At 39.2% G+C, this 24,765-nt stretch overlaps 6 protein-coding genes across 7 annotated transcripts; 4 read left to right on the top strand and 2 right to left on the bottom strand.

The window, feature by feature from the left end:
- The first annotated feature begins 2,227 nt into the window (after positions 1 to 2,227).
- Positions 2,228 to 3,954, top strand: LOC6603333 (pickpocket protein 28). Its single transcript, XM_026992400.1, has 5 exons — positions 2,228 to 2,541; positions 2,603 to 2,869; positions 2,929 to 3,139; positions 3,195 to 3,780; positions 3,845 to 3,954. Exons 1-5 carry the CDS (start codon positions 2,228 to 2,230, stop codon positions 3,952 to 3,954), a joined length of 1,488 nt encoding a protein of 495 aa, XP_026848201.1.
- A 1,410-nt stretch (positions 3,955 to 5,364) lies between these two features.
- Positions 5,365 to 6,804, top strand: LOC6603332 (26S proteasome non-ATPase regulatory subunit 4). Its single transcript, XM_002028280.2, has 3 exons — positions 5,365 to 5,424; positions 5,507 to 5,647; positions 5,709 to 6,804. Exons 1-3 carry the CDS (start codon positions 5,399 to 5,401, stop codon positions 6,715 to 6,717), a joined length of 1,176 nt encoding a protein of 391 aa, XP_002028316.1. The 5' UTR covers positions 5,365 to 5,398; the 3' UTR covers positions 6,718 to 6,804.
- Positions 6,805 to 8,029: 1,225 nt separating this feature from the next.
- On the bottom strand, positions 8,030 to 8,435 carry LOC6603331. Its single transcript, XM_002028279.2, has 2 exons — positions 8,302 to 8,435; positions 8,030 to 8,223 (listed from the first exon to the last, which is right to left on the bottom strand). The coding sequence occupies exons 1-2, from the start codon at positions 8,410 to 8,412 to the stop codon at positions 8,128 to 8,130; spliced, it is 207 nt and encodes a 68-aa protein (XP_002028315.1). The 5' UTR covers positions 8,413 to 8,435; the 3' UTR covers positions 8,030 to 8,127.
- A 1,054-nt stretch (positions 8,436 to 9,489) lies between these two features.
- Positions 9,490 to 10,068, top strand: LOC6603328 (V-type proton ATPase subunit e 2). The gene is made up of 3 exons (XM_002028278.2): positions 9,490 to 9,627; positions 9,682 to 9,729; positions 9,835 to 10,068. Exons 1-3 carry the CDS (start codon positions 9,530 to 9,532, stop codon positions 9,959 to 9,961), a joined length of 273 nt encoding a protein of 90 aa, XP_002028314.1. The 5' UTR covers positions 9,490 to 9,529; the 3' UTR covers positions 9,962 to 10,068.
- A 55-nt stretch (positions 10,069 to 10,123) lies between these two features.
- Positions 10,124 to 21,187, bottom strand: LOC6603327 (serine/threonine-protein kinase WNK1). Of its 2 annotated transcripts, XM_026992320.1 has the most exons (12): positions 21,033 to 21,187; positions 19,528 to 20,974; positions 19,297 to 19,469; positions 16,399 to 19,237; positions 16,209 to 16,340; positions 15,355 to 15,417; positions 13,311 to 14,225; positions 12,845 to 13,255; positions 11,714 to 12,770; positions 11,580 to 11,644; positions 11,350 to 11,521; positions 10,124 to 11,270 (listed from the first exon to the last, which is right to left on the bottom strand). In XM_026992320.1, the coding sequence occupies exons 2-12, from the start codon at positions 20,473 to 20,475 to the stop codon at positions 11,137 to 11,139; spliced, it is 6,909 nt and encodes a 2,302-aa protein (XP_026848121.1). In that variant the 5' UTR covers positions 20,476 to 20,974; positions 21,033 to 21,187; the 3' UTR covers positions 10,124 to 11,136. The 2 variants fall into 2 exon arrangements, with proteins under 2 accessions (XP_026848121.1, XP_026848122.1); XM_026992321.1 differs by lacking the exon at positions 15,355 to 15,417 and having other exon boundaries at positions 21,033 to 21,162.
- A 1,662-nt stretch (positions 21,188 to 22,849) lies between these two features.
- On the top strand, positions 22,850 to 23,911 carry LOC6603364 (N-acylneuraminate cytidylyltransferase A). Its single transcript, XM_026992319.1, has 5 exons — positions 22,850 to 22,948; positions 23,003 to 23,193; positions 23,254 to 23,458; positions 23,527 to 23,694; positions 23,805 to 23,911. The coding sequence occupies exons 1-5, from the start codon at positions 22,914 to 22,916 to the stop codon at positions 23,899 to 23,901; spliced, it is 696 nt and encodes a 231-aa protein (XP_026848120.1). The 5' UTR covers positions 22,850 to 22,913; the 3' UTR covers positions 23,902 to 23,911.
- Positions 23,912 to 24,765: the final 854 nt, after the last annotated feature.

Below are 24,765 nucleotides of genomic sequence, written 5' to 3'. Positions count from 1 at the left end.
ATTACCTATGTATACACAATTTTAGAGATAATAAAATAAGTAAACAAATAGATTTTTCAAAATAGGTGATATCAAATGTGTAAACAAACTATGCCTTTCAGACTGAATTGTAAAGATAACAAAATACAAACATTCTTTAATCGGGTTTCCACTCATTTTTTTTGAAGTTAAAAAGCGATAACTAAGTAAAACGCACATAGAAAACATAACAAACATAATAATATAAAATGCATATTGCATGCGGTATGCGTTATCCGGTAATAGAAAAACTTAAATTTCTGATGTTGTGCCGATATAGTGTTATCATAACTACATACATACCATACCACACCATACCTTTTTGTCAATCAATAATCAATACATTTTTGTTGCTGTTATGATTATAATTTTGTGTTAAAGTATTACTGTTGCATACCTGTAATTCAGTATATTTCTAAACGTTTTTCAACAAGTTCCCCGTAATACCCTGACACAAAGAGCTATAATTATTGTATGTATATTTACTGTAATATGATTTTAAGCCTATACTTTCGAAATGTACCTCTTTAAAATGTTTTGTTTTTAATGATAAATATGTTACTGTACACAGAAATTAAATGAAATAAGGAAATTACCATATAAACCACACATGTTCAACATTTAAAACTACAAGCAAACAAAACAAAAAAACGATAATCATTTATTTCTATTAAAAGATCAATACATATTATAGGATTATATGACTGGGAACATATTTCTATGCGACTCATCCGTGACAGTTACAAATTATGAATGTTATATGAATAATTGGTAATATATATTTTTAAAGCAGGCATTTGATTGTTAACCCCAACCCCTCAAAACAAAATGTACAAATCAGCTTGAAAAATTCTTGATATCTCAAAAAAAAGGAGACAAAAACAAACAATCCTACATATGTATGATTCGATTCCTATATTATTGTAGTATTTCTTTAGAGCCTCTTTTTTCCAAATAGAATTTTTGGTTAGATATTGGTTGGAAAGTTCAGCAGATTAATCAATTGTATCAAGTTGTTCAATAATACCAAGCAAAGTAAAGAATTATAATTAGTTGGAAAGCATATTCTGTACACACATTTCAATTGACAATTAAGATCCTCAAAATAAAAAAACAGATCTGTACAACATGTTCTTGTTAAGTTGAACAAATAGTTTTCTCATCAGGCTTATAACTGATTGAATATGAACCGTAGATTTAGTGATATTTAATAGCTGCTTATTTACGTTAATACATTTTCAGTTTGTTCCGATGATATTAAAACATATTTTTATACATCTATGCATGTATCCTGCAGTGATATTTTCTCTATACTTTCGAAATAGTTTAAAGATTACCATAAATAGACGGTGTAAACTCGTAAATCAAAAGACCTTTTGAAATCGCTAGCTTACATTTTTAAGGTATTACAAAAAAAAAAAACAAAACAAAAAATCCACATATTGCAGGTTCGTTTTCACAAATAATGAATATAATATCTTAAAGGTATTTATGAAACAAGCCTTTAATCAAATACTAATTGTGCCATTTCCCGTTTTAAAATTGTTCAAAACAAAATAAAGAATACCAATCTGGCTGAAGTTGTACCTATATTAGATTAAAAATAATAACAAATTTGTAACATTATAATAAAAAACAGTAATGAAACAAATAAATATTACAAAATAAAAATACAATTCGATCACCGAACAATACTTTGCTCATAACCACGAAACTATACAGTGTTTATATTGTTACATATCTTGTAGGGATATTATTAAAATTTGTATGTGATGATGAACGCATAAACATAATGATATTCAGGTTATTTATTATGTTTGTGACTGGAGGTTCATACAATTCCTTTATCAGTGAAAACGGATATTCCTTTTATAGCTCCACTTTCCCGTAGTCCTTTGAACAGAACATTTGAAAATCATTTGGATTTGCCGTTTAAGGTACAGAATGAAACGAACTTGTTATTTCAGACAATTAGGCTAATTGGAATGGTTCAATAATGAGGATTTTATTACTTTGATTCATTACAAAAACTTAATGATAATACATTGAAAAGCTTCATAGATAATGCTTTTGTAAATACTAATGAATATACATATATAAACACTTGAGTCTTACAAGAGAGAGCCACACCACAGTCTAACAACTATCCCTAATCTATTAACAAGAATAAAATAACCATCGGGTCAATACCATGAGTTTCCTGAGTAGAATGAAAGAAAAACTGTGGAGGAACGGTCAAAACCGAAAGCAAATATTTCTAAGAAATACATCATTGGAGTTGTTAAAATACGTCATCGGTGATAGACATTTATGGTGGATAAAGCTATACTTTATAATAATTTTTGCTTCGCTTATTTATGTGGCCGTAAACTTAGCGGTTCGCGTTTTTGTTAAATGGGAAGACACGCCAGTGATTATTGGAATTAGTTCAACTATGACTCCAATTAGTAAGATTCCATTCCCTGCAATAACGGTTTGTAATATGAATCAGGCAAAGAAATCGAAAGTAGAAGATTTAATACCGTAAGTAAACCCAATATTCATATCTATGTATATGAAAGAGGAATAATAAAAATCATTTCAGTGGATCGCTAGGATATTCCATGCTACAGAAAACTTGCTATAAAGAGAATACTTATGGCAATTTTACAAAATCGAATCATCGTTCTAAAAACGAAACGTTCCCCAACTTTATACTAAATGTTTCTGAGAGATGCGAAGATTTGATAGTGTCATGCATGTTTCATAAAAAAAAGTTACCATGCACTGATATCTTCAGAGAAATCTTTGTAGATGAGGGCTTGTGCTGTGTATTCAATTTGTTGCATCCATATTATTTATACAAATTCAGGTACGTTTTTGAAGCCCAGCGCAGAAAAGTTCGTGTGTAAAAAGTATTTTATTTGAAAGGCCAACATACATTCGGGACTACACCTCAACGAATAGGTTTGCAGACATTGCAGTGGATTGGAATCCTATATCTGGCTATCCACCGAAACTACCGTCCAGCTATTACCCGCGGCCAGGAGTTGGCGTTGGCATTGCTATGGGTTTACAAATAATACTCAATGGTCACGTGAATGATTATTTTTGTTCCTCTACAAATGGACAAGGATTCAAAGTTGTGTATTTGAAGATTGTACCCATTAGCATTTTAATAATACAATTGTTTTAAGGTGCTATTGTATAACCCAATCGATCAACCACGTATGAAGGAATCTGGATTACCAGCAATGATCGGGCATCAGACAACATTTCGTATAATCGCGCGGAGCTTTGAAGCCCTGCCCAGCATTCGTAACATCCATCGAACGAAACGACAATGTATTTTTAGCGATGAAGAAGAACTTTACTTTTATCGTTATTATACGCGACGCAACTGCGAATCTGAATGCGATGCGTTGTTCTTCCTTCGACTGTGTGATTGTATTCCATACTATCTGCCGTTGGTATTTGCTAACGCTACAGTATGTGATGCGGCTCAGTTTGATTGCTGGAATAATGCGGAATTACAGATCTTTGACAAGAAAAGATCTGAATGTAAAGATTTGTGCCTAACCAGTTGTCATGATCTTACGTTCTTTCCTGATGCTTTCACAACACCTTTTAGCCAACAGGACCTGAAGGCCCAGAGTGATTATTTAAAGAATTTATCAAATGAATATATCCGAAAAAACTTGGCAGTAGTAAATTTCTACTTCACAGAAAATTATTTTAGAAGCAATGTGAGGACTTCGTACACCGGACCAACTGAATACATGTGTAGGTTTCAAAAAAGATATCTTCTCATTTTTAAACTATAAAATTCGTATTATTCGCCTTTTAGCTTTAACTGGTGGTATCATGAGCCTTATGATTGGATTTAGCGTTATCTTTATCGCCGAAATTCTTTATGTTGTTGTTCTATTTTTCATATTATTATTTTTCAAACTTTAATGTGACCAGTCAATAGCGACATAACTTATGTGTTTTGTTTATAGCTTATGAAATTTTAGACTTTGCCAACTGGCTAGCTGCAAGAACAGAGAGAACCCTATGGGTAAAGCAATCAGTGAGAGCGATATATGCGAGGCTTTCCAGTTGAGCTGGGAGCAGCGCTGCGGGCAGAAATGGGCGATTGTTACACTTTTCATATCCAATTTTTCTGGTTGGCTGGTGTGTTGGAAAACATCAGCTACAGCTACAGCTACAAGCACTAATTTTGTGATATTGCTATCTCTTTCTTCGCAGCAAAGCTTGCAAAGTCCAGTGTCATAAGACTATTACAAATAAATTTAGTTCAACACGTTTATGAGATTAAAAGTAGGAAAACACAATTATTAAAAAACCATTTGTACGAAAGACGTACGCGCCAGCTTGTTTCCCAAAAATAAAATTTTTAATCTGATTGCTTGTTTGCAGAATACAAATATTTTATTACCCAGCAGTACTGTAATCCTTAATTTTTATCGAGATTTGCCGAAATGCAATCATTGCTGCAGCAACATTTTTTGCAAATCATTTTTTACGATTTTCATTGGCCGAAAACAAAAGTCGCGATCCATGTTGCGGCAACATGCAAGCAACAATGCATACCCTGGGAAAGGATATTATAGAGTTCAGAAAATGTTTGTCATCCCAGACTCCGTAGGTATCAGGATCGAGATAAATATACACAATATACTAATAATATACATGAATATGTCTAAAACATATCAATTTGAGAAAAGGTCTTTATAAATTTCGTTATATCTTCATACTAAATTATCGAAATAGGGTAACAAGGCATATGCGCGCATCATGTCTAAAATACCAGCAAAATTGCGACTGTTTTTTTTTTTTGTTGGACTATTTTGTTTAAACCTTGTTTTAGTCAAAATACAATAAAAGCAAGGTCTAAAAACTAACGAATTATGTAGAAAATTGATTCATCAATGGCCTAAAATGATGTGGGCAAAACTAAGGGTTTAAATTAAACAGAATTATTTAACGGAATCTCTAAATTGAGCAATATGAACGACTATCCTTTCGTTTTTTTGTCTTGACCTATTTCGCTAAAACCTTTTTGTTTGACCTTTTTCGCTGAAAACCTTTTTTAGACAAAATCCAACTAAAGCAAGCGTTTAAAATAACCCAGTCAATTAGAAAATTGGTTTATTAATCGTATAAAAATATGTGGGCACGGCTGAGGATGTTATCTAGCTAGTAAGATTCCACGGAAGATCTAAAACGACTAATATCTTGAATCCGTCAGTATATTTACGGTATATTTTTTAAATCAGACGGTATATTTCGGTATATTTCTGAGGGTCGGACGGTATATTTTATTGACAAGTCCGCGGTCACACTGTAAGTATCACAATTACAGTTCAGTGGTAAAGTGACAAGCAAAAATACGAAAATGGTTCTTGAAAGTACTATGATATGGTAAAATAATGTTTAATCATTGATAAACCATATGCAGAAAGAAGACGGATTAACGAAACCAAACCCCTGTTTGTATTTTCAGCTTTGATAACAGCGATTACCAACGCAATGGTGACTATTTTCCTACACGTCTGAACGTCCAAAAGGATGGAATCAATCTCGTTTGCCTCACTAAACTGAGATCCAATCCAGAGAATAATGTTGGACTAATGACGTTGTCGAAGTGAGTATTGCGTGGCCGATGGTTTGAAAAGCGCTCCTTATTGTTTCATTTATTAATTTAGTACCGTGGAAGTGCTGGCTACTCTGACAAGCGACGTGGGGCGGATTTTGTCTAAAATGCATCTCATCCAACCAAAGGGTGAGATAAACCTTCTGACCGGGATCCGCATAGCCCATTTGGTGTTGAAGCATCGTCAAGGCAAAAACCATAAGATGCGTATTGTCGTCTTTGTTGGCTCTCCCATTTGTCACGAAGAAGGAGACCTTGTGAAGCAAGCTAAACGCCTGAAGAAAGAGAAGGTGAATGTTGACATTGTTAGCTTCGGCGATCATGGCAATAACAACGAGACGCTGACTGCTTTCATCAACGCATTGAACGGCAAAGACGGTACTGGATCGCACTTGGTTAGTGTTCCTCGCGGATCGGCCCTGTCTGAAGCTCTGATGTCGTCGCCCATTATTCAGGGAGAAGATGGATTGGGTGGTGCCGGCTTGGGAGGAAACGTGTTCGAATTCGGAGTTGATCCCAACGAAGACCCGGAACTGGCTCTTGCTTTGCGTGTGTCAATGGAGGAGCAACGTCAACGTCAGGAAAGTGAGCAACGTCGTGCTAATGCTGATAGCACAGCACCAGCTGGTGTCGAAGCTGCTGCTACCGCGGGGCAGCCCAAAGTTGAAAGCGGCGCAGGAAACGCCGAGGCGAATTCGGAGGAAGCTATGTTGCAACGGGCCTTGGCACTGTCCACTGAGACCCCTGAAGATAACTTGCCAGATTTTGCCAACATGACCGAAGAAGAACAGATCGCCTTTGCCATGCAAATGTCCATGCAAGATGCTCCAGATGATAGCGTTACCCAGCAAGCAAAGCGCCCAAAAACTGATGAAACCAATGCTCCTATGGATGTCGACGAGGACTATTCGGAGGTAATTGGCGACCCGGCCTTCTTGCAGAGTGTGCTAGAGAATCTTCCTGGGGTAGATCCCCAATCCGAAGCAGTGCGCGATGCTGTTGGCTCACTGAACAAAGACAAGGACAAAAAAAATGATGAAAAGGATAACCAAAAGAAATAAAACACACCATTTCATAAGCACAATTAAATTTTATAAGTTTCTTTGCCCATTAAAAAAATCATTCGAAAGCTTGTTAAATTGAAAAAAGCGAAGTGAAAATATATTTACATACTTAAACACACAATAAGTAGAAGAAGTTCCCATTGTGACTGCAAGTATTGGGTTTGCGGACCAAAAATCTGCTATTTCTGAATTACCTTCATCGATATAATATTATTGTCCAATTGGTATAAGTTCCAATCCTGTGGCAATAGTTTAAAGCACTTTTGCGGAGAGCGCCTCCTTGTGTTGATGGTTGATAGCTTAAAAGCAAATTAATTGCTTGATCAAATTAAATGTACAGCCAATTAGACGACATTAAATAGTTTTTTGTTGCTCAGCACAAAAATAAAAACAAATACAAGACTTTCTATGGCAAATACTCTGTTCCTTTGGTACTGATTTATTGGCAAAATAGTCGCTATGGTCATATTCATAGCCATCATAGCCAATAGACTAACAATTTAAGAATTATAGTAAATTAAATTAAACTATTCATTAAAAAAGTTGTTACCTTAATAGCACTAGTGCCAAAGGAAACCAAATAGAAGAAAGTTTTGTAATTATGGCAAAGTCTACGGAAGTATTCTTTATCAGAGTATATAGTTAGAAAGACAGTGTTGAAGATGAAAATGAAAGTGATGCCTAGTCGGAGGGAACGGGACAGAGATACATACGAGCAAGACTGATGGGGGCACTGGATTCAACCTCACCAGAGAGAAGTTTGTGGAGAAAACAAATTCCATGGCAAATCCTTCGGCTTTTAAAAGGTGCAGCCGACTTTCGCAAGAAGGATGATTTCCACGGGGGGGCAAAGATAAGAAATTGTTTTTGTACAGACTCAAGCTTATCTTGCAATTTAAGGTAGTGCGGATAAGAGGAACATAAATTAGTTTTGTGGTATAGGAATCAGTGAATTCCTTAGACAATATTTTGATAAACCCAAGAAATCCTTTGCAGATGTGGGAATTAAAGCATCAATTAGTTAAAAATATAATACACAAGTCGTTACAGACGTTTAAAGAAAGCAATTTTAAGAGGAACAAGTTTTATTAAACACCAATTAGTGAGAGCGTCAAGATCAGATTAAAGCATAGCTCGGAAACAACGGTCAACACTTTTTCCCTTTGCTGTCTCGTCTGGATTGAAGAAATATCGGCGACGGGTTCACTATAGGAAAAACATAGCTTGACTTAATCAGCATACGTTGCGATTCGGGAATAAGTTAAAACACTATTCTGACACATATCTGTAGCATATTAAAAATTCATGGTTAAATTCAATCTATTTTCCTTTATTCATGTGGCATAGGAGCACCATTACTAAATTGATACTTTTCAAGGAAAGGAATCATAATATTAGATCATCGAATTACTTTCCGCCCTTGTAATCACGAATGTGATATAGAACCCAGCCAGGAATAAACAGGGCCGCTGCGCACATGCCACCGCCTAGAATCACTTTCTCCTGCAAGGAAACACATTATTTATATCGTACATTTTCTTTACCAGACATCTGGTTATGCAACCAAGTGCGAATACTTACAGCCTTTGAGATATGCTGTGTTGGTGGGCCGGAAACCACGGATTGGCATCGGCTCTGCATGGCATTACGGATGGCCGGAACCAAAAGACGAGCAGCACTATTTTGGAACATATTTATTTATTATTTTGTTCAAAACCTCGGCCGAAAATCAATTTATGTTTCTAGTGTGAAGTATATCGATAAGAAATCGAACTTAGCCCACCTAACCCCCTCTATTTAAGCAGTTCAACGACTTGAGGTGAATGGCGGAAAATATTACTGATTGTAAATTCTTCTTGTAGCTCCTTGCCTTGCTATATTTTCTCTGAACTTAAAAAAACCCCGATATCTTTCACCTGAACTGCGCTAAAATTATTAAATTTTCATTATTTTCGGTGGAATACTAAAATACTCCCTTGGTCTACAATGGGTTAATCTTTCTCCGTCAAGGATTGAAAACCATATTCCTCCATTTTAATATTCGATTTAATATTACTAGGACTTTCATACCTGAACAAATAATATTATCAAATTTATGAACCTATTTTCTACTTGACTGGTTTGTTTGAAATACCTGTTTTTATTGCATTCTTCGTAAAAAAAAGTTTTAGCGAAAATGGTCAAACAAAAAAAAACGAAAGAGGATCGTCGTTCCTATTGTTCAATTTTGATATTCCGTTGAATAATGCTGGCTTACTAAAACCCTGAGCCATGTACACATAGTTTTATTCTATTGATGAATACATTTTCTACAAGATTAATGACTTTTAAGTAATCGCATGTATTGTATTTTGACTAAAATACGGTTTAAGCAAAAATTTTCAACAAAAAAAGCTGTCTAGTCAATGTTGCTGGTATTTGAAGACATGTTGCTGGTTCGAAGTATTGCCATTTGTGTACCCTATTTCATAAATTTTATATGACGCAACTTTTGAGACTCTAAGAATGCATTTTTGACAATTTTCATTGGCCGAAAGAAAAATTGAAAAAATCGCAATGCTCTTCTTATAAGCTCAATTATAAGCTCATCGTGTAGTGCAGTGGAATAAGTCCATTGTGAATTAAATGAAGTGAGAATTATGTGGCTACACTACGACTTAAGCGAACAGAGTGGCAACGCCTGCACCAGCTGTTTTGGGTCCCATGTCTGTCATGTGATATTCATTGCTCGAGAAAATCTTTCGCGATCGGAGTTTTGTGCCTTTTTTATTATTTCCATTCCATTCGACTAAATAGCCTAGTCTTCAAAATGACTGTTCCTGATTATGTGCCTCCCGTGGTTATCACCTGCATTTGGGGATTCATTGGCATCATCTGCCCCTTCTTTGCTCGTGGCCCAAACAAAGGGTAAGTCTTAACATAAACTATATCAAACAAAGTAACCAACATATATGTTTTCAGAGTGACTCAATGCTGCCTTATGCTAACCGCAGTAACATGTTGGCTGTTGTAAGTATTTTTAGCCCTAGTATGCTCAAAGTAACGTTAACATACGCGTAATCCATCGATCTGCTAAATTTTAATGTTTTGCTACATCATTAATTGACATTGCAGTTGGCTGTGCTGTTACATGACGCAGCTGAACCCTCTGATTGGCCCCAAATTGAGCATGAATGAAATCATGATTATGGCCCGCGAATGGGGAAACGAGATCAAAGACACAATGGATGTCGCTGTGTAAAATAATTATTTCACACATGTTTTGTTATTACATTTTCTGTTCTTGCATTCTTTATGATTAATTTCGTTCAAATCATACAATAAAGGTATTATCACAGTATGCGAAAATTCCAAGGTCTTACATCTTATATCATTGAATACGACTTGCACTTTACCTTAACAAATTCTGTACCTTTACAAAGGATATTTTGTTTGACCTAGAAGCCTGCAACCATGAAAAGGACGCATTTACGAACGCACACATTTAATACATGTACATATTGTGACTACAGCCTGGTCCATATGGCTTTTCATGGTCACGAGACCTCTTTTTTCCACTCTCAGTATAGAATTCCGCACTTGCATGATCGGATAACGAGATTTCACTTGTTTGCAAGTAGGATTCACTCACTATACTTTTCCAACTCTGTTAAATTATATTATAAGCAAAAAGTTCCACGGATCCTTTATGGTATAGTTTTCCGATTTTTGCGGTTGCAGCTTTTAGAGCGCATTTATTGCAATATTTCAGCCTTATTACAAGTTGTTTCTGGACCTTTGTATCCATCAAGCTCTGCTCGCCCTATCCCAACCAGTGCTTCGGGGCCCACGTCCCACGTATAGACCCGTCCTTCACCATCGTTTCGTTATCCCGACTCAGAGCCAAATATATAACTACTTGACCTACGACTTCTGTTGTAATGAAGTGAAACTACATATTCTGTAATAAGTTATTTATTTAGTAACTATGCAGTATAGTATGTATACATCAGTTTGAATAAATGACGACTAAAATGTATAATATTTTCTATATGCATTGCTAATATTATTACATTATCGAAATGTTTATTTACACTTGATTACTAATAAAATGTACAATTTTCTTAATTTATTTAAACAATAAAAAGGAAGAAACCAAAAGAACAAAAGAAGTGAAATCAAATTAAAAGTGGTACAGAAAGAAAGAAAATATGAAACAATGGCATATCAACTAAAAGCGTTTGACTAATATTTACAGACAATCCCATAAGATATACTTTTTACTTAATTTCTACCGCCAGGGCTAGGGCCAGGCCAGATCCACCTTCTCACACATACAAACACTCGTGCCAATTATATTGCCGAGAACATAGAAATGGCTGTTAGTCGTGATGGCTTGTCAAAGGCGAATGAATGAAGCAAAACATTTTAGCGCAGCTATGTGTTTGCAGAACTTGTGGATGTCGGATTTGCTGAGGGCGGAGGAGCAGGTGCTTTTAAATTAGTTGGAAGCTGTGCAGCAGGAGGTGCTGAAAAGTATGTCGTAGTAGCTGGAACGTTTGTGCTTAAAGCTGTAACCAATATAGAGGTAGAGTAGATCCATTTTCGGTTAAAATGTTGACACACACACACGTCATAAATAATTCTTACATTGGCGCAGAGATTTTTGAAATTTTTCGTATTCCACATAGTGTTTCAAACGCAGTTCGTCCTCTTCGATGAGCTGTCTCTGGCGTAACAGCAACAGCCGCTGATGTTGATTGGTGCCCAAGCGTGTGTTACACAATTGGTTGACCAATGAGTCCAAATTATGCTTTATATCCTGCAAGAAATGTAAATTAGTAACGTCTCAGTAAAACGCCGCACTACGTGGCTCTTACAGATTGTATATCGCTCGGCAATAAATGGGGATGCGTTGCAGCTAGAGAAACAGGCTCTTCGGTAACTGGAATACGGAACAAATAAATAACAGAATGTATCAAAATACAAATGAGGTTTGGGGGCTTACGCTTACCTTCACCGGGCGATACATTAAAAAGCGGCTGCATAACATGTTGCAACGGCTGCGAGGGTTGCTGTGATCCCATCAAATTCGCCTGCTGCAACAGATGATTGGGAACACCAGCATGAAAGCCTTGTTGTGTCGCTCCGCAATTAGCATTCTGCTGATTATACAAGCCTGCAACATTCTGTTGCGGCTGCTGCATATGAGTTTGCATTTGCAGCTGCTGCTGCTGCTGCTGTTGCTGCTGTTGCTGTTGCTGTTGTGTTACCATCTGGTGCTGGGCTGACTGCATTGACTGCATGGCCGAAAGCTGTTGCTGCATTCCCGGAGACATGCCCACAACCTGAGGCTGTAGGGCATGAAGCTGATTCTGCTGCATTTGGATGAACTGTTGCGGTGCATGATTTTGTTGCGTTGCAGGCAGCGAGAACTGTTGGGAACCCTGCTGTTGCAGTATCATTGGTTGCTGTTGTGTCATAATTGGTTGCTGATGCGCCACCGACTGCTGCTGAAGAGTGTTCATCATCTGAGGATGGACACTGGATGGTGTCTGTTGTGGCATATTAGGATGCACAAGTTGTTGCTGCTGCTGCTGTGGGGGATGACCTTGTGACTGAATGCCGGAGAGCGTCACTTGTGTGCCGTTTTGTGTCAAGACTTGTGGCACTACGTTCACGCCGCTGTTAACCATACTTTTCGCAGAAGGATGCATCTGCTGCTGTGGCTGCTGTTGGTAAATCAACTGAATTCCGTTAATGGCCAGCGGAACATTTTGTATGGGCGAGCTAATAAGTTCTGTGGGTGTATTCACCATACTGCCGTTTTGCACAGAGCTATTTGTGGCATTATTTTGCAGCTGGCCCTGCCCACCAGGGCCCAAAGCCGACGACAAATCGATCTTTAGTTGATTCTGCAAACTTTCCTCAGCGGCAGCTAAAGTTTTCTGCTCTTGTACTCGACTGACACTAAACCGGGACACTTTACGGGAACTTGGGTGTGTTGCTACTGCCTCATCAGCAACTGGCTTTGGTACCGCCGTCAATGTTGCAGTTTGTGGCTGCTGTGGCTGTAAATATTAATTCAAAGTGTCACAAAAGTATGAAGCCAATTATTTATTCAAAACTGTGCGGTCTCTCTTACCTCTTCTGCATTGTCAGTGTTCCGCAACGCTGCCAATTTCTTTTCTAGATCTGCTATAGAGTTTTGATTCAGCGATCCGTTGCTGGGATTTCTTTGCGGCACATCATTGCTGCTGCTTACACAAATGGACGTGTTGCACGCCTTGTCCAAACTTCCCTGCTTTGAGAGATGCTTCTCAACTGTCGTGCCGGCGACAATAATACCAGTATTGGACGCTTCAGTTGGTGTGGGATCTGTACTAGTAGCGGGTCCTTCAATAATGGAGGAGGTATTTCCATGCAACTGAATATCGGATCCCATGCTGTTGTCCATGGAAGCACGTCGAGAATTGTATACAGAAGAGCCAGAAGCATTTTGACCAATTGAAGTTGTGGATCCACTAGCGCCCACAGGATTATTCGATTTGTTTATCTAATCAAAGAACAAGTTTAAAAAAGATATACAAATATTGGAGCTATTCACTTACTAAATCTTGTGTCTGCTGCTGGCCTGTAGAGGCCGTTAAAGATGAAATAGCTGGCGATGCCTGGTGTGCGGTACGGGTACTGATGGAAGCCACCACAGCGGAGGCAAACGCGTGTGCATGCGTAATATTCTCCAGTTCGATCTTTAATTGCTCTAATGTGTTGGCTGCTACGGTTCCTGCGCCAGTTCCTTGCGTTGTTGATAGCTGCCCAGCAGATTTATCCTTGGGCTTCTCCATTTTAACTGCCTTCTCTTGGTGACTGTTGTCCTCCGCAGGCCCTGTCATCGTTCTATTAGGCATATCAAACGTAATCTTGACACCGCTCAAGTCTCCAAGGCTCCTGGTGTGCTTCAGGTCCTCTTGGATGTTTAAGTGCCGATTCAATGGCAGGTTCAGGCTTCGTGGCGTTGAAGTCCCACCAGCCGACTCCAACAGCTTTTGCATTCGAGTTATGGCATGACCTCGTGCGGTAAGTTGGACACTCTGTGAGTTATCTTTGGCCAGTGCATCGCCCAGCGTATTCAGCATATCGTTACCCGTTGGCGTTATGTTATTATCAGGCATGTAGTCAATCGATAGGGACGTGTATTCAGAAGCTGTGCTTGTTTTCCGTGACACCGAACCGGATCCGATGGTCACGTCATTGCTGCCATTGTGTGCATCCCGCGACGCCGTTGAAGAGGATGACATCGTTGAAGCTGTATTTGGTGGCGTCCCAATGTTCGTCGGATGCTCCACATTTGCCAGCATCGAAGTTTGCGATCTAGCTTCGCTAGTCAGATTCGTTGTGTTCGTCGTTTCAGTGGCTCCACCTCCTCCGCCTCCTCCTCCACCTCCGCCGCCAGATGGCAAATTCTCAATTCCATGTATAGTCGGTTCAAACATCTTGGTAATGTCGCTGGCTGTTTCATCCCGCTAAAAGATGGGTCGTGTCAAATATAGATAGACAGATACGCATGTGAATCAATGTGAATCAAGCTCAAAATACACTGGTGCGAATATTTAGAAAATTAAAAACTCTTCTAATGTGAAATGGTAACCGAAATAAGTGAAATAAGACAACCCCTGAAATCTTAAAAGAAACATAAGATCAAAAACTGTTTTGGGGAAGGTACTCGTAAACTTTTATACCGTATGTCCGTTAATATTTCCGTTTCAGTCTACTATTCTATTATGTAGGTACATATATTATTCGTTTCTTTTTGGCTTCAATTAAAGGTCCTCCTAATGTTAAAAATATCTTTAAGCTGTTGCTCATTTAATACTAGCCTTTCAATACCCCAGCAGATCGAGATTATGGTTTGAGGATTTCTTTGTCACCTTCGGAATACTATTGTCATCCGATTTGGGTTCTTTTTCAGCTGCACATAATATGTTCCGATCTTTACTATGAACGTAATTCAGCTGAGAGTTCAACACGGAACAAGAAAATGCATATATCTATCTATGGGATCGGAGATGCTTGGATACTATGTGGCGATAGATTTAAGATTGGATGCTATGAAGTTTTCATGTGCCATAGTTTTGTTATTTGCATATGTCAGAGGTGGGCACGATTTCTGAACTTGGGAGCATTCCAAAGACGAGGAAAAACGTATAGGGGACACTCGAGTCGAGCGTTGTGACATGTATTTTGTTTTTGCATTCGCAGACAAGCTTCGGTCCCAGTGATCTCAAGTCGAGCATCAATTTTCCTCGACAGTATTTATTTTGTTTTAATATTGTCAGGCATTTTCTTTTTCACTTTTCGCTCGTGCATCTGGCTGGCGTATGTTGTCATCTTAATTAATTTGAATCGACCGAACTCATTTAATAAAACTATACATATAGCATCATCTTGTAATAGGATTGCATTGTGATATACTTCCGTCCAGTCAAAAGTCATTTCTGTACATTCACAAAATTATAGAAAACACAAATGTTCTTTTCATTATCTTATAAACCTTGAAAATAAAAGTAAATGTCCTGATAAGTGAAATCATTTTAGCTATAAAATATAATATATATTTTATGTTTACATAAGCCCAGTGCACTTAACACTTACAGATCTATGTCTTTGGTGTGACCTAAACGTGGAACGCTGTCGAGTTAGAGACGCGTGACGGACCTGTTTTGTTATAGTAGAGATAGACAATCAAAAAACATGGATTTATCTGGACAAATATGAAACATTAAATTGATTCAAAATGGATTAAAACTTAAAGCTCTTTGAAGCTTCGGTTAAAAATTCGAACTAAAAGTTAATGCACTAATTAGAAAGGACTGGATATATGACTACCGTCTTACGCTAATTCTGAAACATTTGATTCGAGTATAAGATTTGAATGCTTAAATGGTTTGAATGGAGGTCCCACTATCAGTTCTGATTAAATAAAGTTCGTGCAATTGATCTTTAAACATTCTGCTGTCCGATCGAACAGTATGAAAGTCAGCTTTTGTATTGGCGTGTTTTGTTTTTTCATAGAAGAACTTTGAACAAACATGTTTGCTTGCGTATGAAGTACAAGATTTTGGATATAACAAATTTTATAAGGTTGTTGGTTCGCTAACGGGTGTTTTTTCATTTATTCTGTCTGAAAAAATTAAGAATTGCAGGTTCGAAAGTAATTTTTAGCTCGAATGATCATCGACAGAGCGGTGTGATACTTTGAATTTAGAAAACGAGAAGCAACTTTGCTTTTTTGTCTAAATCCATCTGCTCTGCAGCATTGTGGAAGCCTTCGCTATAAGAAGGAAAAAACCCTTCATAAACCTCAAAATGGTAATGTCGCAGAGGAGATCTCTGTAATAGTGGGTCCTTCCATGAACGTGATAGGCAATTCTTAGATCCTCCCACATTTCCATGGGATTCACTTTTACTCTGGAAATAATTGTTTTTTTTTTCGGAAAGCCAAGTACCTTTTCAATATTGCGGCGATAATTAGTTGGTATTGGAATTTGATTGGGATTCTGTTTGACCTGGTCAACAATTTCATTAATCATTTCCACAAATACTGTGCTTTGACAATTCGAAAGCAAATCTTGGGCGATCTGAAAGACAAAAGATTCGCTTAGTGGACTGTTAGGGGTAAGCGTCAGCTGCTCTTACCAATTTATTGGCAATTTCAACGGGATTCACATCGCCAATGTCGAACTTGAATGTTATGGTCTTTAGCTTGTTCTCCATGTGGCAGTTGATGACGCTACCCTCATCGACACTGGTGACACTTAATTTCGGTATCCGTTCATTGCCGCTCCGATTGGAGCGCCTTGGTTTTTGGGAGCGAGCGGCACTCTGTTGCCTTTGCTGTTTCTCTGCTTCCGTGGATAATTGTTGATCAACTCTTGTCTCAAGATTCAGCTGAAGATTTAGACTGTTTGGTGCCACACCAGTTTCAGAGGTAACAGCTTGTTCCTGGCTTACAGACTGTGCCTGTGTGTTTGCTGGCTGAATCTGCATGTGGATCTGTTGCTCTGTTAGTTGCTGTTGCTGCTGGTGAGCCATCGACTGTGCTTGCTGCTGCTGCTGCTGACTGAGCAGGAGCTGTTGTAATTGTTGCTCCAAGGGCAATGATAGTTGTATCGGCTGCATAAATTGTGGTTGCTGCACGGAGACTGTCGCAAATGTAGCATGTTGCTGTTGTTGCGGCTGCTGCTGTTGAACCTCACCAAGTGCCATTTGGCCACTTGGAGGGGCCATCTGCTGGCCCTGTTGGTACGGCTGCTGCTGCTGCATTGTTGGGGCTACAGATGTAGGTACCTGCATTTGTACTTGTAATTGCATGGGAACCTGCTGTTGCGGAGCCATTACTTGCGCTCCAGAAAGAAGTTGTTGATGTTGTTGCTGCTGCTGATGATATTGCTGATGAACAAACTGCTGTTGCTGTTGCTGCTGCTGTGTATGCTGTAGTTGCTGATTCTGTTGCAGTTGCTGATTCTGTTGAAGTTGTTGGTTCTGCTGCATTTGCTGATTCTGTTGCAGTTGTTGTTGCGTCTGCTGTAGCTGTTGCTGCGTCTGTTGCAGTTGTTGGCTCTGTTGCAGTTGTTGGTTCTGTTGCAGTTGCTGTAGCTGGGCAATTTGCTGCTGAAGAATCTGCTGCTGTTGATGGTTCTGAGAGGAGGCCGTCTGCTGCACTTGCTGCTGTTGAAAGGATTGTTGATGTACCTGAATTTGTGGGTGGGGCTGGGACATCGGCTGTTGCTGTTGCTGTTGCCCCTGTCCTTGTTGCTGGGATGGATGCAGGGTATATTGATGCTGTTGTGGTTGTGTATGCGGAATTTGTTGCATTGAAACCTGAGCCTGCTGCTGCTGAAAATATTGCTGAGTCTGTTGCTGTTGCTGTTGTACCAAATCAGAAGGCTGCACATTCGTTTGCATTAGCTGCTGAAGCTGTTGCTGCAACTGAGGAATTTGGTGACTTTTTTGCTGTTCGCCCCCCATTGGCTGTTGCTGCTGCTGCTGTTCATGTTGCTGCGGAGCCATCACAGATTGCATGGATTGCTGAGACGGCACCTGCTGCAACTGAACTTGTTGAGGTAATTGCTGTGCCAGCATCTGTTGCTGTGCGACTTGTGCTTGCTGCTGCTGCTGGCTGACGTTGACATGTGCCTCAGCTATGTTTGACTGCTGCACCATTTGATGTTGTTGTGGCACTACTATATGGGGCGCTACATTGGGTTGCTGTTGTTGCTGACTGCCTGTTGGTGAGAGGACCTGCACCTGCACCTGCACCTGGCTGTTGGCAATGTCCTGTATCAAGTTGTTTGCATTTTGGTATGATGCCAGCTGTGGATTCTGTATATAATGCACTGTGGACTTTTGCTGCATGGATATTGCTGGCGAGGCCAGAGGCACTTGCATCGATGGCTGCTGTTGACTGCCGCTTGCCTGAATCGATGTGTTCGATCGGTTTGGAATATTTTGCGGATCAACGCTGTTCGTGGACAGGGCCAGGCTGGTTTCGGAGTCGGTGTTTAGCAGGTCGTACTTCAGTTGCAGCCGTTGATTCCATTTTACTCCATCCTCCTCATCCTCAGAGTCCTCTTCATCCTCCTCATCCTCATCGACATTGGTGGGGAGGCTCTCGCGTTGCTTCTGCAGGGCTAGTTTCTCCAAACGAGACTTCTCGTTCTGCAGTTTGATTTGCGTTTGACGCTGAGCCCGTTCCTTGAGTAGCGACACAACCTGAACCTTCAGAAGGCGTGCAACGGCACGGGAGTCGTCCTCTGAGATAATATTCTCCTTCATCATTTCCTGGGCAATCTTCTCGTAGTCGTCGCTCGTTATATTATATTCAAATTGAATCGCCTCGTTCTCCTTGTGTCGGGATGAACGCTTCTTTGGGTCCAGGAATCGCAATCGGAACTCTATGATGCAAATGCTGGGATCGGAGAGAAATTGTTCGGAGGCCGTAGGCTCAACACGAATTCCAATATCCTCGTCAAAGAACTCCGACTCCAGGAGCTCGTTGCAGCTGGGTCGATCTTCTTTCTTCAGCTCAATGCATCGCTCGATGATGTCCCTCACATTGGGATCCTCCACCTTGGCCAGAGCGGCTGGCTTTATGCCGGAAATGACCTTCTTGTATATCTGGGCTGGTCCCTTGCACTCGCTATACGGATATTCCGATATTGCCATCTCCAACATGCACATGCCGAACGCATAGACATCTACTGATTCATCATAGTGCTCTTCGTACATTTCGGGGGCCATGAACTCGGGGGTGCCGATCACAGACTTAGCATGCGAACGATTCTTAAGTGTGGCCAGACCCAAGTCGCCGATCTTAACGCTACCCGTGGTGCCGGTTATAAATATATTATCACATTTCAAATCACGATGAATTATAGGAAATTGACGAGTATGCAGAAAGTTGAGGCCCTTCAGGATCTGACGGCACCATGACTTCAATACCTTTGGGTGTATCTTTTTGAAACGTTTTAAATAGCTACAAAATAAACACACCAGTTACGTTACACGATACGCATCAGAATAAAGCACTCTTACGATTTCAATGTCCCGGATAACATCAGCTCTGTGACTAGTACAATATTCTTTTTACGGCCGATCGGAAATTCCCAATATGTATAGAATCGTACAATGTTTGGATGCTGAAGTTTCTTCAACATGTCTGCCTCCTCACGGAATCTAGTGCGTTCGCTTTTCTTCACTTGCTTATCCTACAAAACAGAGGAGGTTAAGGGGGACTGATGGCTCCTGTTTGATTTTCTTACTTACAAGCAATTCGCACCAGGCAACCGGCACACCTGTCAGCGTGTCCAGGCCACGATAAACGGTTTTAAACGAGCCACGACCGACCTCTTTGTCGTATTTGAAAAAGCGACCGCATGGGGACATGGCCACCGGATCATCATCTTCATCACTTTTACTCTTTGTTAACGATGTGGCGGACGATGTGCTCGAGACCGTCGCTGTGGACGGCAGAAGCGATGCCGATGTGTCCGCCGAGGTTCCAGTTAAACCAGAGCCCTCAGAACTTACCTCGGTATTATCCGACGACCCCTTGACTCCTACATCGTCAATGCTCTTTGGCTTCTTCTCTTTGTGGATCGTCTCGGTATCGTCTTTCTCCTCAACCTGAAAGCCAACACGCTTCACCCCACCTGACTGCTTGTTGGTGGATTTTGATGGCACATCGTCGTCTTCAGTCTTCTTTTTTTCAATTACAAGACTTCGGGACGCCTCGGTAATGATATTCTCAATAATACCAGCCACTTGATGAGCGGTCGCATCTGGGGCATTCGATCGCGTTGGCGTACGGAATTGTTCCTCCAAATGTTCGGCCTCGCGTGACAGCATCTCAATGTTATCATCATAGTCGCGTGGAAATTCCGTTTCCAGTTCCACAAACTGCAACGGATTGGCATTTCTGGTCGATTGTTCAACATTCTTGCGCACAAATCGCATATTTTGCACAAAATTTGCCGTCAGAGTCGTTGGCGTCGATGACTGTGGTGCCGAGTGTTGTTTTATCAACGACGATGGCTCTATCACCGTGTCAGAGGAAGACTTTCGGGCCTCCATTTTTCCTGTTTTTATTTCAGATGCAACTTTCGAAGACGACTTTTCTTTGCTCAAGGTGCTGCCGCTGCTCGGCATTATGCCACCGCCTTTTTTTGGTTGGTGGTTTTTAATGTCTGAAGTCTCACTTTTTCGCCCGTCCATGATTTCTTCATTGTGTTGACCTCTGACCTCTGCTGTAGCTGTGACCTGTGCTTTTTCCAGCTCGCCGTTATTATTGATATTCTCGTTAGTTGCTGCGGTTGTTGTTGGTTCGTTTTCGTTTGTATTATTCACTGTTTTGCTGGTTGCGGTATTATTATTACTGGAAAAGTGTCGCAAAAATCGCACTAAAATATTATTTCTGCTCTTCGAAGCTGGTGCATGAAGCCTTGGCCAAGAGGAAGGTGATGATTGCTCCGTATGTGATGATGATGTTGATGCTTCCAACGAAGATAAGTTTTTGCTTGTGTGTGCAGAAAGTGCCGGTGATGGTGCCAGTGCCAGTGCCTCTTGCCTTCGATTGGATTTTCTACTATTAAATGTGTCTTTTAGTTTTATAGTCGGGTTCTTATTTTGCCTTGAGGAGGCAGACTTATTAAACGAACGGTGTCCCGACTTAGTTCCTTGCACAGTTTGCTCCTCGCTAGAAACAGAGGTATTCCTATAAAAAAGGGAAATATGATTGGTTAATGGTTGGTAATGGTATAACGATGAATCACCTTTGAGGTTGCGTGGTGCAGGAGGAAGTACCATCTTCGCTGATGGAGCTTCCCTTCCGAGCACTGTTTGGGGGTACGACCTCTTGTTGTCGTACAAAGTCACAGAGGGTTTGTCCAATTTTGTATGATTTTCAAACAGAAAAACACCAAGTTTAATCTAAAATGAAAAGCGAACGTGAATAATGTCAATTAATATTTATTCAATAGATACTATTCTTATCCCAATGATTCACCCAGGAAGATCAATTGTTTTCTTGATCCCAAGACCAAAGTTCTTTGTGGGGTCAAATGGGGCAAGACAAGGCGAGGCAACTCTTCATAGAACAATGCAATTGCTCTGGGGCTCTGGTTACGGCACACCAATATATACATATACGCATATGTAAATAAATGCTTGGATGAGTGTGTTCTCGGAATATCTCCCTTAGAGCTGTGCTGTGCGGAAAGCTGTTTTTCTTTGCGGTGTATCTTTCATTGAATCATAAGTTCCAATTGCACTTCCATCGCAGATAAGTACATACACATGATTTGTACATATGTTTCTGTTTTATGGCGAATTCATGTGACTGTTTGTGTGTGCACAATGTTTGTTTTTCCATATCAAGTGTAGGAAAATGGTGCTAGGCTCCAAATGTTTACACAAATATCCAGTTACCAAGTCTCATATTGATCGCAAAACAAAAAAACTATACGTGTTGGCGAAATGTGCAAGTGTTCACAGGTAATATGTATGTAGATATGCTTTTTCCTCTGATTTGATAAACTCAACTGTTTGCCAGCTTTAAAGATTTTGGTTAATTCACTTATACACATGAATGTACCATTGTACATATATGTATCCTATGTACATATTTATCAATTATATCCAACTTGACGCATAAAGCATATGCACATACATATGTACATATGTAGGAAAGGGTTATGATGTCATGGCAGACATGTATCACTACACAACTTCTTTAAAAATTTGATTACTGTTACTGTTACTGTTTGGTATTGTTTTTATTGTGTTAAAAGGAACTTCGATGGGTTTTAAGTTTTCATAATATTACACAAATGGATCTGATTTCTGTCCATATGCATTGTGATTGTGTGTTTCCAGTTTGAAGACGGTCACAATATAGTTTTGTGATGCAAAATATTTACGTAAAATATTAATTAAGTACTTATTTTGCTTAATAATACATTTCTTTCACAAAAATTTTCCAAAGCAACCTTGATATAACAAATTTTACAATTTTTTTGATGTGTGTGTTGGTGTATAGTGTTGGAAAACGTTAAACTGCTGTGAAAAGTGCTGCAAAATGGCAAATGTTGTACTAGTATTATTAGTTCCATATTCCACTCGTTCCGATGTGCCGGTCCCGATTCCACATGTTTTGTTTGTTTTTTAATGGCGTTCTCTTCGGGGTCGGATCTTTTGAAATTATAGTGCTCACCCTAAGATGACCGAATTGATTAAGAAACAAATTAATAGAATTAAAGTGGACTAAAACGGAAAGTGGATAAACTGTATAAGCTCTTATTTTTGCGTTGTGTTTCTTTCGTTTAGTACACTATGTTTCGAGTTCCACTTGGACTATTAATAGTTTTACCGCAACTTCTGTTTCAAATAGGATGTGTTCAAATGTGGTAGGCATTAAAAAAGAAAGAACGATTTTGCTGACTGTGCGATATCCGGTGCTAAACAGGTGGTGGCAATTACTGAGGGGCGCAACCAATTTATTTTCCACAGCTTTTTAAGTTTTGGAAATACAGACTTTATACCCGGTACTTCAAGAGTACTTTGAAAAACTAGAGGAACCAAATTTTGTGTGCACACTGCTGTGCGCATTACCTCTCTCTCTTCCAGTGAGGTTTGGCAGCAAACGGCTAATTTTCATGTCCGGCATTCAAATAGCGCAAATGCAAATTTTGTAATACATTGTTACCAGAGTCCTGACTAAACCAGTTAATGGGTTTTATTTCAGTTCGAAAAGCGAAATACATGCGTTAATTCTAGCTAGAGGTGGAAGCAAGGGAATTAAATACAAAAACCTAGTTAAAATAGAGGGACTGTCATTGTTGGCGCGTACAATCATAACAATACAAAATTCTTCTTGCTTTGATCATATTTGGGTTTCTACGGACGACAAAAGAATTTCAATTGAAGCCAACAAATGTAAGTGGACATCATTCGACCTCATCTTCTCTTCTCTTTATCTTTATATTCTCTGTGTAGATGGTGCTATTGTGCATAATCGGCCTTCAGAGATTGCCAGGGACGAGACATCTTCCCTGGATGCTATTAAAGAATTTTTAGATGTGCACAAAGCTATTCATAACTTTTCTTTATTTCAATGTACGTCTGTGTTTTTAAAAGAAAAATACATTATTGAAGCTGCTTTGGCATTTAAAAACCATGACTGTGTGTTTGCAGCTATGAGGTAAGGTTTTGCTTTTATAAATATGTTTCACATATGCATATTTTAACCAGTATGGCTTTGTTACATAGGTCGCATTATTTACGATGGGAATTCGTTGATCATTTGCTAGTACCTGTGGGTTTTAATTCAAAGGCCAGACCAAGACGCCAAGATTGGAAAGGAGATATAGTGGAAACAGGAATGTTCTATTTTTCGAAACGACGATTAGTAGAGAGTGGATTTTTACAAAATAACAGGTGATAACTCTCTATAAATATTTAGCACTATCGAGTAATATAAACCAAGAGTTTTGAAAAGATTACAAATATTGGTGTCTCATAACTGAACTCTATTATTATTCTTGTAGGTGCTCTATCGTGGAAATAGATCAAAAAGATGGTTTGGAAATCGACTCACCCATTGATTTAACAATAGCACGATGTATTTTAAATAATAAAATGTGAACTGAGCTTATTCAAACAGTATTAAAGGGAAAAGTATGTGTATTCTGAATATCTAAATCCAAAATACATAACATATACCTCGTATTCCAGTACATTTAGTATTGATAATTAATTTATTGCTGATAGCGTTATGACATTAGAGCAGGGGCCAGCGTCCTTTGTACAGTGAACAGAAGAGTGTTCTGTTGTTGCGCTACCTCTCACGTATACGTACATATATAACAGTGATTGGCAGTTGACGTCCGTTGGCTTTCCAGTTAAGCAGGGAGTAGTGCTGCGGCAGAGATTATCGATTGAAATTTTCAGAACCATGCTGCATTGCTGCCTATGTGTGCTATCATAATATAGTCCCATCATTTTTAAAACGAGAAAGATGAAGAAGAACAATAAACAACTAACAAAATGGCAACATATTAGATTAAAACTGACGAAAAATGCTATGTGCAGCATTTTGAATAGCACAATACCATGATTATTATTGTAACGGCACATCAGGGAGGATATTCGTATGGAAACGATAATAAGATCTACCAAATTTTCGGTATATTTTGATGTCGAAATGGAGTTAAAGGTATATTAAATTTGCATTTATATCCATGTCACTCATTCACTTTCAAGCAATTTCTCTTAGGCGCGCTCCACTCATATACAGTGGAGCGATGGCGGAACTGCTTTCTTTAAAACGGTTATTGACTCTTTTTGCTCTCTTCAAATCAGTTATGGCTTTCTTTTTCGATCTCCTTGAATCGGGTACTGAATTGTTATGATTGTTTTATGCTTTGACCTTTTTTTTAAACCTAATTTTGTGGTATTTTTATGCAAAGATGAAGGATAGGATAGACCTACAAGAGTAATTATTATTTG

The sequence above is a fragment of the Drosophila persimilis genome, unplaced genomic scaffold (assembly GCF_003286085.1).
Source record: "Drosophila persimilis strain 14011-0111.01,24,50 unplaced genomic scaffold, DperRS2 tig00000732-arrow-arrow-pilon, whole genome shotgun sequence".
In the NCBI taxonomy this organism is placed as follows: Eukaryota; Metazoa; Arthropoda; class Insecta; order Diptera; family Drosophilidae; genus Drosophila; species Drosophila persimilis.
Note: the sequence above shows the minus strand (reverse complement) of the source record. Positions and strands in the feature narration are given on the sequence as shown.